A 13,892-nucleotide genomic window follows, 5' to 3' on the forward strand; every position below is an offset into this window, starting at 1 on the left:
GAATCTGGTGAAAGAGGTGGTCTGCAGCTGTCTGTTGGGAGAAGTAAAGAGTCCCCACTGTTCGACAGCAGCGCAGATCACGGCAGTGGTGGCGGCCGTGATGAAGAGGACCAAAACTCAAGACCTGACAGTCCAGGTTTTGCTGTTAAATCTACTCTCGACGACCACAAGGGGAGTAAAGAACATGTAGGAGGAGGTGGTAAAGAGGATGGAGAGGCAGGTGGTGCTGCAGCTGTAGCTGGAGACAGTTTACAGGAGCTCTCAGGTGTTGGTGGGTTGTTGTTTGATGCTGCAAGAAGTGCTGTATCTGGGCAACTCGTCCCTCGGCTCAGACTGACAGACGCCAACAAGGCAACGGAGAAACAAATGGAAGGTAAATGTGACATAATGCACACGCTTTCCACAGCCCGGCCTCTTTGTAAGAGAATATGACACATGGGGTATAAATCCTTTTTCTTTTCTTCATTTAACTGTGGTCACAGACATATATCATGTATAGCACTGTTATTGCCAATAGAAATATAGATACTTACAGCTGGATCAAATGTCATGTGGTAGGTTGGAGTTACTCGTAGTGAGAAACTCACAGAGAGTTATCACCAGACTTCTCCCCTCAGCTCTGCAGAGCATTTTCGCATCTTTCAGCTGATTGTTTTAGTTTTTCAGCCTGAAATTTGACTGTTTTACTCAACCATGTCATTTCCAGCTGCAGGCAGATGTTTTCAGTGATAAAGCTCTGGTAAACCCACTGCACTCTACCTGTCCAGCACCAAACAGCAGACAGAGCAACTAGCTGATAAACACAGTGGAACATTTAGCAGCTCAAGAGACAGATCTTTTTATCAGGAGGTGGTGGAGACCAAACCAGAGCTAAAAGAAGAGTTATTATTGGACATATTCTTGTTCTCTGGCCATAAACAAGTCTATAAGTGAACAATGGCCACTGGCACAAATTGGTGGCATATCCAACTATCTTAATACATCCATGGGAGGCAACTGTCTGCAAAAATGGCAACGTTAAAGGTGATAATTGCGGATATTTTAATTCTATCAGTTGAACCATTGTTTTTCCTTCAATGACAAGCAGTCATGTGTTTATGTGCTGTTTCTGCTTCCCCCTTTGGTCAACAAATCCATTAATACAGACTTAATCTTTCCAACCTGTTTTGTCATCCCAAGCCCTCATGTACTGCCGTTTTGTCGCAGCCTGCTGTCCATTTCAGAAATATGCACAAGATGCCTTGAATTTAGGCACCAAAAATGTCATCATGGTTTGGGTCAAAATATGTATTTTACATATGCAACATAATATGTATCATGTAAGATACTTAATGTAACTAATGTAAGTTAAATACTTCACAAAAGGAACTTGCATTACTTAAAACAAATCAGCATTGACTTTTTATTTCTCACAGGATCAATCCCTGGTCTCCAACATGGAAGTCCTGTATTTGTTTCATCAACCACCCCTGACCTCTTCCCTATGTAGACTTTATCAATCTTTCTACTCGTCATGTCTCTGACACCAGGGGCTTTGATAAAAGGGCAGTATTTGACAGCCTGGGAATGAGAAGTTCTGGTCTGACAGATCAATTCTCTCAGGAAGGTCTGAGGCAGAGTTAAATACATCTTTGATGAAGTGGACACAGACTGAATCACTGCTCTTCAACAATTCAGTTAAAAAAAAATCTCATGCATGGCAACGTTTATAAATCTTATTACACGTCTGTAGATCCACTTCTATCTGTTGTTTTGTCCATTATAGATGATATAAACCAAGGTTCAAAGTTCACTCTTGACCTTAAAAACAGTGGCCCTCCCACACTGTCTCTTCCCGTCTCTCGTTTTCTCTCTCAGCCACCGCACCTGACTCATCTTCATCTTCCTCCGTCTCGTCTTTTTCAGAGGGCAGCAACAGCAGCCACGAGTCTCGGATCGGGCTGGTTGAAGGCGTGGAGCGAGAGAAGAGGACGGTCGTCCCTCTGGCTGTTGTCTCCACCCTCACCATCCTTTGTCTGCTGGTACTGGTGGGCATACTCATCTACTGGAGGTACACACACACACACACACACACACACACACACACACACACACACACACAGTCTGTCTGTGTTCATTTCACCCCTGCACCACTCTTAGATTCTGATTTCTTTGTGTCACAGAAACTGTTTCCAGGCTGCTAATTTCTACCCAGATGACACTGCATCACCTAAAGTCATATCTGCTCCATCGACACCCCTGCTGCTGGCCACAGGTAACACATTCAGAACATCTCTCAGCAGCCTGGTTATATTTGTCATATTTGTAATCCGTGGTGTTAACCCTGCAGCTGAATATTCACCGTTGTGTTCCAGACGGTCACGAGCCGCTGACGGTGAAGCAGTTCGTGAAGCATGTCATGGAGCTCCACAGCACCAACACTTTCTCCAAGGAGTTTGAGGTGTGTGGGATTTTCAATAAGACTGTTTAAGTTCAGAATAAATCCCCCACGAGATATTTTTGAAGAAAAATTCCAATCGTGTGAATGACGAATGCGTTTTCAGGAGATTATCTCAGATTTTATTTTTCCTGTTCCCCAATAAGTACAAACAGAGTTAAAAGATGGATCACTTAGTTTTGGTTCATGTGTTGAAGTACCTCATTTGTCACAGCTCCTTAATGCTCCTCCATATCTCTATTAACATCATGTTCTGTAGGAATATCATTTAGCACAGTGTCAATGTGTATCTTCATGTACAACGTGTAATACATCAGTATGCAGGAGGCGTGTTTTGGTATGACACCATGGCAGTGCAGCTTGGTTCACGTTTCTGACTCTAAATTCAAATATACAAATGCGTCAAACTGAAGACAGGACATCAGATTTGACAAACAGGTCTGCAGAAACAAGGACAGATAGATAAAAAGAACCAGTTTCAGGCCCTTGTAAAATCTCCATCTCTGCTCATACTGAATGTGCAGAAAAGATTTTAGAAATGTCTCGTGGAGTATTGAAATGCCTGAATGTTGTTTTGAGACCAGTTTAATGGATTAGTTTGACAACAGTGACATCTGCATGGCATTAGTCACCTCTGTGTCCGAGCATGAACCTCCTGAGTACTACACATATATAAGGTTAATATACTTCCTTCTTGGAAATGTCAGTGTAATTGTGTGTTTTCCCCCATTTTGTAACAGTGTTTTTGCTTTCTTTAAGCTACAGTACATTTTAAATCAATATACATTTATTGAGAAAAAAAAAACCTTTCAGGTATTTGCACAGTTAAAATGGTGCCTTGATATTTCACAGGGTAGAAAAGGCTAACTTCAAGTCCACAGCTCAGATGGGAAACGCGGTATATTTCCCATGCAGCTGCGCCTCTCTGTGTGTATCTGAGCCCCCAATTCCTGTACCTGCACTGACTCCCTGACTCCCTGTCTGTCTGTCTGTCTGTCTGTCTGTTTGTCTGTCTGTCTGTCTGTCTGTCATCTTGTCCCCCTGTCCCACTCTCCTCTCACCACCTCCACCACCATCGTCGTGCTTTCTGCATCCTCACCACCCTCCATTAGATTGTCAAAGAATCCTACGAGGTAAGACACGTTTCATCCCTCTACGGTTGCAGAGGTGTTGTTTTCTTTGTTTTCCTTTCCTTACAACTCACACAGATTGCATTTGTTCTAAAGCAGACCCTGTCTTTGTTTCATACGTTGTTGACAAAATAACGTCCCTGTGATGGTGCCTTTTAAGTGGCAGTTTACATATTTTTACCGTCATACAGTTGCACTTGTATTAATTCTCTTTTTTTAAATCTATTGTTGCACAATCATGTTTTAATTGTGAAGAAAATGTATTGGGACTCACAAATTACAGTCAGCTTTCCTTTCCACAGCTTTATTCCAATATAAGGCTTAAATATGGGGTCACATCAGTCACTTGCACACAGCAGGTCCAGAATTGTGACTTTTCCTTCAGTATAATGTATAAACAAGGGACTAACAAAGTCCTTTCACGAGGGTGGATCAATAATTTCTCAGACTGCTGCTGTTGCGAGTGCAGGGTGCACAGAGCAGGAGGACGGTATAAAAAAAATTCTGTTGCTGGATCATCATCAGTTCCTGAGTGAGAAAACGTTTTTGTGAGCGGTGGTCCGGGAGCATCAGCGATCTGAACTTGAGCAGTGAGCGCACGTCAAAGTTACTGGCAAATTATTGGGCAACAGAAAGAAGCAGCAGTCTAATCCAGCGAGCAGGAGTTGGAGGGACGATTGTGTTGTTGTAGATGAGAAATGCGCTGTGAGGGGTCGTGTTAACATATTCGAGAACGCAGGTGCCATCAGAACGTCATAGTAGAACATGGTGTTGACGGTCTGACCCCGGCCGATGAAGTCACGGTGCACGACCCTGTGCATGTCAAAGAAAACCCACCTGGTTGGTCCTGACCTGATGCGCCTTTTTCAGTTTTGGACAGTAACGTTTCGCCGCTCAGAAACGCGAATGTCACTCAAAACGCTTCGCCCGTGCTTCGTTGCCGTCGGCTTCCTGAAGCATTTTAAGGGTCTCCGTTGCTGATTTCCAAAGTTTTACACAAAAAGTGATGTGAGCTCTCTTCTCAATTTACAGATACAGACACACTTGGACCACTGCTCACTAAAATGTGCGTAACGCAGGAACTGATGATAATTCAAGCGACAGAATTTGTAACACTCACTTCTTTGGTTTATACCTTCCTCCTGCTCTGCTCACGCAACAGCGGCAGTCTCGGAGCTTATTGATCCATCCTTGTGTGTACTTTTATCTCTTCTTATCTCAAAGCCTTCGTGTTTTTCTTCTACATACATCTCTTCTTAATTTTAGTGACGACATCATTTATAAGTGCTTATTTCTTGTTGTTTTGTCTTCACTCTTGGCTGTTAAATTTGAATAATATATAGCAGAATGCAGCATAACAAGAGAAGGCAAAATCTGTCCATAAAAACAGGCCTCATTGATGCTCAGTGTTGTGGCTCATTGTGGTGATCTGACTTTATTTTTATGTGCGTTGTCTGTTGTGTTTCAGGAGGTGCAGGCGTGCACAGTGGACATGGGCATCACGGCCGAGAGCTCCAATCACCCCGACAACAAAAGCAAGAACCGATACATCAACATACTGGCCTGTATGTCGTTATTTAACGTGCTCACTGTTCAACATTTAAATATTAAAGCCAGCTGACATGTAGCTAACGACCCTTTTCTTCTCAGACGACCACAGCAGAGTGAAGCTCTCGAACAGTTTGGACAGAGACGGGAAATGCGGCGACTACATCAATGCCAACTTTGTGGACGTAAGTACGTTCCTACTGTGGATTCACACGTTATATTCAGGCTGTTGTGAGCGAACAGATGTTTCCGTTTGCAGGGTTATGAGCGAACGAGGGCATACATCGCAGCCCAGGGCCCTCTGAGAGCCGGCAGGGAGGACTTCTGGAGGATGATCTGGCAGCAGAACATCGGAGTTATTGTCATGATCACCAACCTGAAAGAGAAAGGACGGGTAGGAGCCGACAGCAGAACCCACCATCTGATCTGATACACACACATACCTGGCCATTAGAGAACACATTTTTCTTTTCAGGATCACATGTTGGAGGCAAGCTTGAATCTTAACTTTAATTTTGTTGCTGCACAGAATTGAGATTATTTATAAGATTTTAGTGACAGTGCAGTTGTTTGTATCTATATCACTTAAACGTGAAGAAATTTAGATACAAAAATCAGGCAGGTTCTTTTCCTTTTTGATTTTTCCTAATGATTCAGTTTCGAACATGTTCATTAGTTACATCATTCCAGGGCCAGATTGCACAAGATATTTCACTCTGTTTCACTGCAGTTTAAACAGAAAATAAAAATGTCAGAAGCTGCTCTGGTACATTTGGGTTTTGTCAGGATTCCTTTTGGATATTTTTGGCTGGTGATCTAAAAATATTTAACATCCTCAGAATCTACACAGCATCATCTTTTTTTAAAAATCTTTCTGCAGACAAAATGTGACCAGTACTGGCCGGACGACAGCCAGGAGGAATACGGTTCCTACCAGGTGACCCTAAAAAACATCAAGACCCTCGCTTACTACACACAGCGGACCTTCACTGTCAGGGACACCACAAATAAGGTACTTCACACACACACACACACACACACACACACACACACACACACACACACACATACACACACACACACACACACACACACACTTCTTTTCGCTGTTAAACACACGTTCAGCACATTTACAAGCTACACTGACTGCAATAACAGTCCAAAGGGAGTTTTAGGTTGAATTAAAAAAAAAAAAGCACAAAAAAAACAAAACACACCCTCTTTGGTTCTTCAGGTGTCTCAAAGGAGAGTTGAACACACAGTCCAGCATTACCACTACACCCAGTGGCCGGACATGGGCGTCCCAGAATACACTCTGCCTGTCCTGTCCTTCATCAGAGCATCGTCTCGGGCCCGGACACAGGAGATGGGACCTGTGTTGGTACACTGCAGGTGCAGAGTGTGCTTGTGTGTGTGTGTGTGTGTGTGTGTGTGTGTTTGTCTGAGGTACTGGCTAAAAAACTGGATTTGCTCCTCGTGCGCTGCAGTGTGTCGCCGCACAACACTCTGAGAGTTTGTGTGCATAGAATACTTAAAAAACAAAAAACATACTGAATATAACCTTATAATGAATGCAGTGCAAACATGTGCTACGTGCCTTTCACAGTGCCGGTGTAGGAAGGACAGGAACCTACATCGTGATAGACAGCATGCTGCAGCAGATCCACGACCAGGGGATGGTGAATGTTCTCGGCTTCCTGAAACACGTCCGGACTCAGAGGAACTTCCTGGTTCAGACGGAGGTAAGCAGAGAATTCATAGCACATCGTGGGGATCCGCCTCCCTTTTGGGGACCAAAAGCCCGCATAATGAAGAGGGTTACATTTAAGTGCTAAGTTTAAGTTTGGTTAACAAGTAGTGGTGAGGTTTAGGTTGACTCTCCAGGAAATGAATGTAGGTGGATGTAATGCACTCTGAAGTAATGGAAACACATGTTTGCACTTTGTGAGGACACTCATTGACACATTTAGTGACCTAAATGTAATTCTAACCTGAATCCTAAAACCGAGTCTTAACCGTCAAACAGCATTTTGATGATGTCAGAAGAATCAGCCAGAATGTCCTCACTTAGTCAAAATGTCCTAAAAACTAGTACACACACACACACACACACACACACACACACACACACACACACACACACACATTGCAAGTCAATCCTTTCTGAGAACCAATTGTCTCCCTCTCTTCTAGGAGCAGTATGTGTTCATCCATGAAACTCTGGTGGAGGCCGTCCTGAGCCGGGACACCTCGGTGACCTCTGACCTCCTGCACACCTACGTGTCTGACCTCCTGACCCCTGGTGCAACAGGCAGGACACGCATGGACAAACAATTCAAGGTGTAGCACTTTGCCTTTTTCCACCACCTTGTATAAACTTAAATATAATTTGTGATTTCAGACATTTAAAGACTTTTTCACGCTTTGAATGTAACTGACTCTTTTTTTTTTTATTGTGTTTCAGTTAATTAGTCAGCGTCAGGCCAAGCACGCAGACTACAGCACTGCCCTGAAAGATGGCAACGCTGAGAGGAACAGAGCCAGAGCGCTGATGCCTGGTGAGCAGGGCTGGAATCTACCAACAACACATGGTCATTTATTTGTGGTTATTTGATGAATGTATGAATCTGTGCCAGCTAAAAAGCACATGATCAGCTGACATGATGAGGACCTTAAGATGGTCCCTGCTTCTTTATTACCTCAGCTCTGTCTTGAGGAGGGGCTCTTTTTCAAAGTTTACTCCATTATTACACCTGATCACTGTACATACAGTGTCCCCAAACTAAGTTCACTTTTAATCAAATTTCTACACAGTAATCTTGGGGTCAAGTAATATTCTACCATGAAATTGTGGTTGTTTACAATAAAGTCTTTGAGCACTTCTACCAACCATCGTTGTTGTCAACCACCGTTAACATGTCATCCATGTTAACTTAAAAGCTGACGCTCTCATATGATTAATGCCAACTGATATTATTCATTGCAATCACACAGGTTGATGTTTGGTTTAACATGACACTGTGCGACACTTTAATTTCCCTTTTAGATCATTTCATTTTGGGACTGTTTGTGTTAATTAAAACAGCACCTATAAATGAGCTGTATATTTATTTGTGCACTGTGGCACTAGGTTGAGTTTGAATTTATATTTTGTGTAGGTTCAAGATTGTGAAAACAAAAAGCTTCAGTTTGAACTACAGTTATAACCTGATGCAGGGCAGGCTTTGACAGCCTCTTTATTTCATCCAGTGAAGTCAGTGGTGGAAATCTGAATGAGACTCGAATTATTTCCAGGTTTTAAATTGCCTGTCTCTGTGTTTTGTGTAGTTGAGAGATCCCGAGTGTCTCTGACTGCTTCAGAAAGTAACTCCACAGGCTACATCAATGCGTCCTACGTGACGGTAAGACGGCAAAAAATGGTACCATTTTTAAAGAGCAGTTCTGCTGGTTTTAATACATGAAAAAAACAGTTGCTGGTAGTTTGATGCTGCTTGTGTTTTCACAGGGACGTCACTACACCAAGGAGTTCATAGTGAGCCAGACTCCTCTGAGCAGCACGGTGGCAGATTTCTGGAGAATGATCTGGGAACACAACGCACACACGGTTGTTCGTCTGCCAGACACACACTGCCAGGTATAACACGCACACACACACACACGCACACGCACACGCACGCACACACACACACACACACACACACACACACACACACACACGCACACACACACACGCACACACACACGCACACACACACGCACACACACACGCACACACACACACTAGAGTGCCACTAGAGGTTGGCTCCAAAAAGGTTCTGGCTCCATAAACTCCCATTCAACTTCTCTTGAAATATAAAGTCAATACATTTTTTGTTGTCTCATTCACTAAAGTTCCTCCTTCTTATTAGTTTTCTGGCGGTCCATCTGAAATTAATCACATCATTATTTAGATATCAGGCCTCAAAAAGCAGTATGTTTGGGGTCATGCTTGTCTGATTGACAGGTCTGTGGTGCAGTCAGGTTTCCACTGTAGGTGGGAGGGGTATAAAGTCCTCGGGTTCCCAATCCGATTGAGTCAGATCCACTGGTCGCTCCTCCCCAAACTGTCCGAATATGGCCACCTCAGTTTCTAAAACAGTAAGATGGTGGCAGGCAAAATCTCAATTGGAGGCTTAAAAATAACAGTTCACAAACCAGTGGGTGATGTCACGGAGTTCTGTTGCTTGGATATAACACACACGCTATATTGTACTAGAAGTTCCTTCAGAGACCTCAGACCTCCATCAAGGCCAATCGTTTACTATTCTATGAATGCAAATCTGCAACCGTAACTACAAAACTATGTCTGGATATACCAATGGACCAATAAAACCAATGGACCCGAGTGCTCCACAGTGGTGGACTGGCTGTCAATCCTACCAGGACAAATCCTGGTGGGCCGCCGTATCAGTGAGCCTGTGAACTGTCAAAAAATCCATCGTGTTTTTACGTGCCATCTCTGTGTGCCTGTAATTCAGGGTGTGCATGAAGAGTTTGCTGCGTTCAGTCTGGTCCCAGCGGAGAAGTCCAGGGTGAAATCTCTTTCCCAGTACACTTCTGATGCTCCATAGCAACCGCTGGCTGTATTAAATTTGAGCAAGTACATGTGTACCATAAAGGGTTATGTATACCAGTAAATGTTGATTGTGATATGGAGTCATTATGCTTAGAGAATGGCCTATGTTTGTTAATATTGGACTTTACTGCCATCTACTAGAACTTAAGTTGTATGCCATTTAGTAGACCAAATATCCTAAAATTATTAGTGGATCTGTTCCGAAATATAGTAGGTTCTTTCTTGGGGCCTGCTACACCAAGCGCCATGGGAGCGGGCGGGACGTTTGTCCGTAATCCTGTTCACAAACAAACAAACTGCACTAAAACATGGCCTCCTCGTCGAAAGTAATAACTGTATGACTGTGCACTAATCACACACACTTTGACGTCTTCCTGTTTCTTCAGAGTGACGAGGCCGAGCGGTGTGTCTACTGGCCCACTAAAGACCAGCCAATGAGCTTTGACGGTCTCATTGTGTCGTGCTGCGGGGAGGAGCACGTATGTCTGTCAAATGACGAGAGACTGCTGTTGCAGGACTTTACAGTGGCGTCTCCACAGGTAACACACACACACACACACACACACACACACACACACACACACACACACACACACACATTTAAAGACAATCATTCAGAGAGTTGTACTTTCTCACACATCTCAAGTCTTCTTTTTCTGTGACTCCATCCAGGACAATTACGTGCTGAAGGTCCGTCAGTTCAGCGCCCCCTGCTGGCCCAACCCGGACAGTCCCATCAGAAACAGTTTTGATCTCGTCAACACGGCCAGAGAGCACAGCAGACACACACAAGGACCCACAATCGTTCACGACCCGTGAGTATGATTCAGACAGGATTCCTCATTCATTTGACATTTTGTTCTTTCTTTGTGAGGTTAAACCGTGTGTGTGTGTGTGTGTGTGTGTGTGTGTGTGTGTGTGTGTGTGTGTGTGTGTGTAGTTTGGGAGGCGCTACGTCAGGGCTGTTTTGTGCCCTCACCACCCTGTACAGTCAGCTGGAGGAGGAGGGAGCTGTAGACGTCTACCAGGTGGCTCGGATGACCAACCTCATGAGGCCTGGCGTGTTTAATGACGTAGTAAGTACTGTTACATCCTCAAAATATACTCCTAATGCTCTCATTTCTCTGCATCCATAATAATAATAATAATAATAATAATAATAATAATAATAATAATGATTATAATAAAAAAAAAATTTATATCACCTTTCATACAAGAAATGCAGTTTGAAGTGTTACATCTAGTGTTACACATAAAAACAGATATAAAGGAACATAAAAACACATTGAAGTTTAATTTAAAAATATAAAAAAAGTGTTGCTGTTGCTGTGAACCTCCAATAAACCAGCAGATGATGATCTCAGTGTTCTTAAAGGCACAGAGAGTTAACAGTGTAACTTTGTATAAGCCCATTAAGAGCTTTGTGTGTAAGGTGGAGGACCTATCAATCAATAGAGTTTAGACAGAGGTGGGTAAGGTGCATTTTTTTTTTACGCGAAAAATTTTATAGTTTCAGCCTTGAACCCTGTGTTTTCTCTTACAGGAGCAGTACCAGTATCTGTACCGGGCTGTGCTGAGTCTGGTGAGCAGCCAGGAGGACCAGAGAGCCCTGCAGAGTCCAGAGACCAACGGATCTGTGCCACTGGGTCAGACCAACATCGCAGAGAGCCTGGAGTCCCTCATGTAGACACACACACACACACACACACACACACACACACACACACACACACACACACACACACACACACACACACACAAATTTAACACCCAAAAATGTCCCATAAACAGAAAATACACTCAAGCTCACTTTAGTTGTGATAAGGGAATAACACCACTATCTCTGTGTATGAAGTTCACTGCTGTGTCTGCTGGGCATGCTGATGCTCTCATGTACAGTATGTTCAATAATCATTATTCATCAGATCATTTTTCACTTCATAATAAACCAATATGATCCAGTCTTTAACCTTTCAATCACATTTGTGTGAAGCCCATCATCAGCTGTCCGATACAGACTACATCTGTTTCACGAGCTCACTAAACACATCTGAGTGATGTAAACACAGATCTGATGTGATCTGTTGGTGTTTGCATGCTCAGCAGACAGAGCTGCAGCAGACACAGAAACCATTCCTGCTGTTTACCCTCACATCACATGAAGTGAGCTGCAGGTCATCATCTCATCCTGAAAAAGGTTCCACTTTCTAACAATGAGTGAACAAAAGGCTTCAGTGACGGTTAATGAAAATCCTGCTGATGTTGCATAAAGTCGTGACAAGACTTTGGACCGCCAGGCTTTGAAAGCTCTCCGCTTTTTCAATAACTGCAGTCTGGATGATCAAAACTTTGCTAACATTTCCAAAGTAAGAAATTTATAACTGCAATCTTTCTGAATACAAATGATAAAAGAAAATCAGTGATTGGGACGTTTGACAGCTTGATAACTGATCTAGAAAGTATTAATTGATGATTCATTAACCATGGTTAAAGCCTTTAGTTCCAGTTAGGTCATGATACCCAAAAAGCTTCACTGCCTTTCCAACAACAATCTACAAACTCTCCAACTCTGTATCTGTCGCTGGTCTGCATGAAGCCTGAAGCAGCAGAGAAAAGAGTTTAACAACAAAATGAACATGAAATCTACAAATCTGTTCCTGGAGATGATCCAAACACAGACCGACCTTAAATTCATCACTTTAGTCTACTTTAATCCTTCTGTAACATTTTGTTCTTTTATTTGTTTTTTCTTTCATGGGCCCTTTATTGGGTTTTTTTTGTATTGTTTTTCTATTACGCTCATGAATTTAAAAAAAATATAGATATAAATTTGACTGGCAAATTTCTGAAAATACAGATGAATATAGATAAGATACAATAACTAGATGACTTTATTATTAAAAAGGGAAATAATGCTACAGATCAAATACAAACTACTGAAAGCGCTACACATTAACCAGCAGGTTTTGGGGGCTCAAACTACCACGTATCTTTATTTCAGATACAGTTTTTGATAACCAGAATCTCTGAGGCCTCAGTAGTGATAATAAAAGGACTGCTGGTATTTGTTATGTCTCCTTGCCACTGGCTCCATGGTCTCTGGTACCCAGTGCCTTCTGTAATTCACCTTCTTGTACTTTACACCTGTTTTGATACGACTAATATGCCAAACTATCCGTCTGTTATTTTGATCTATTTTCTTAAAGGTGACCACCGTGTTGTTGAGCTCGACTGAAAAAGGTCGCCAGGCTCGGATGGTTTGCAAAAGATGTAGCCCGGGGATTTAAAGTGGTATTCCGCTCAACATCTCTTTTTTGCGTGTGAAAGAGGAATAAAACGACGACATTGTAAAATTTTACTGCTAACGTAAGCAGAGTCGAGACTGTTCTAATGTGGCAAATATTCACTGTTAAGAAAATGAGACAAAGGAGTGGGAAGAGAGACAAGCAGCTGAACTCTTTGGTTGGGTTAAACCTCGGTGGTCCAGACTTAAGCTGAGACCCGTGACTCTGAATCCCTGCAGCTCCTTCTGCATCCCTCTGCCACTCGCTACGACTGTTTAAACCTTCGAAGGAGTCCAAATGTTTCTGTTGCGTCAGACACGATCAGTCAACCTCTGAATCCCTTTCAGACAGAGTTTCAGCTTCACTCTGTGTCTGACTCGGTTTCTTTTGAGCTGATTTGGAGATGAAACACAGAGGAGACTGTAACTGAACCGACAGTGATTCAGATCCAATCCAATAAAACTCTATGTAAATATCCCTGAATACTTCAAAGGCCAAATTCCTGTATGTTTATACTGTACCTCTATATATTTTCTATTTTACTATAAAAAGTGATTTTCTAGTCATTTACACATCTATAACTGTGTGGATTTGATAATTCTAGCCTGGAAATATTGATCATGTTTATAGTTTTAATGGAACGTTATCTCTTTTTATCTCGATGATTCCAGTAGCAGCTTCATGTCTCTACCTTTTATCTCCAGCCATAGACTGGTGTGGTATGTAAAAAGCAACACGATTAAAGATTTGTTTCAAACCTTCACTTGTTTTCCTTTTTCAGTGCGGTGGTGTCATATTGTCAGAGGCAGCAGAGGAAGCGGTCCTGCTCAGGTGTAGGCCGGTAGGGAAAAACATTCTTTTAGTCCTTTTGTTCGTGG

General features: G+C 42.7%; 1 protein-coding gene across 2 annotated transcripts in view; it reads left to right on the forward strand.

The window, feature by feature from the left end:
- ptprz1b (protein tyrosine phosphatase receptor type Z1b) overlaps positions 1-13,775 on the forward strand; it is a 66,980-nt gene extending 53,205 nt beyond the window's left edge. The window contains exons 15-32 of one of the 2 annotated variants that reach the window (XM_069156541.1): positions 1,906-2,050; positions 2,163-2,254; positions 2,355-2,440; positions 3,550-3,570; positions 5,036-5,132; positions 5,218-5,300; positions 5,375-5,509; positions 5,996-6,127; positions 6,350-6,507; positions 6,722-6,857; positions 7,309-7,455; positions 7,580-7,673; positions 8,443-8,516; positions 8,621-8,749; positions 10,117-10,269; positions 10,403-10,545; positions 10,671-10,806; positions 11,274-13,775. In XM_069156541.1, coding sequence (XP_069012642.1) covers positions 1,906-2,050; positions 2,163-2,254; positions 2,355-2,440; positions 3,550-3,570; positions 5,036-5,132; positions 5,218-5,300; positions 5,375-5,509; positions 5,996-6,127; positions 6,350-6,507; positions 6,722-6,857; positions 7,309-7,455; positions 7,580-7,673; positions 8,443-8,516; positions 8,621-8,749; positions 10,117-10,269; positions 10,403-10,545; positions 10,671-10,806; positions 11,274-11,417 — 2,105 coding nt within the window. In that variant the 3' untranslated portion in view covers positions 11,418-13,775. The remainder of the gene's footprint in view (positions 1-1,905; positions 2,051-2,162; positions 2,255-2,354; positions 2,441-3,549; positions 3,571-5,035; positions 5,133-5,217; positions 5,301-5,374; positions 5,510-5,995; positions 6,128-6,349; positions 6,508-6,721; positions 6,858-7,308; positions 7,456-7,579; positions 7,674-8,442; positions 8,517-8,620; positions 8,750-10,116; positions 10,270-10,402; positions 10,546-10,670; positions 10,807-11,273) is intronic. The other variant, XM_069156542.1, reaches the window with a different exon arrangement.
- Positions 13,776-13,892: the final 117 nt, after the last annotated feature.

This window comes from Embiotoca jacksoni, unplaced genomic scaffold (genome assembly GCF_022577435.1).
Source record: "Embiotoca jacksoni isolate LCO1_2020_lvr unplaced genomic scaffold, fEmbJac1.0.p SCAF_21, whole genome shotgun sequence".
In the NCBI taxonomy this organism is placed as follows: Eukaryota; Metazoa; Chordata; class Actinopteri; family Embiotocidae; genus Embiotoca; species Embiotoca jacksoni.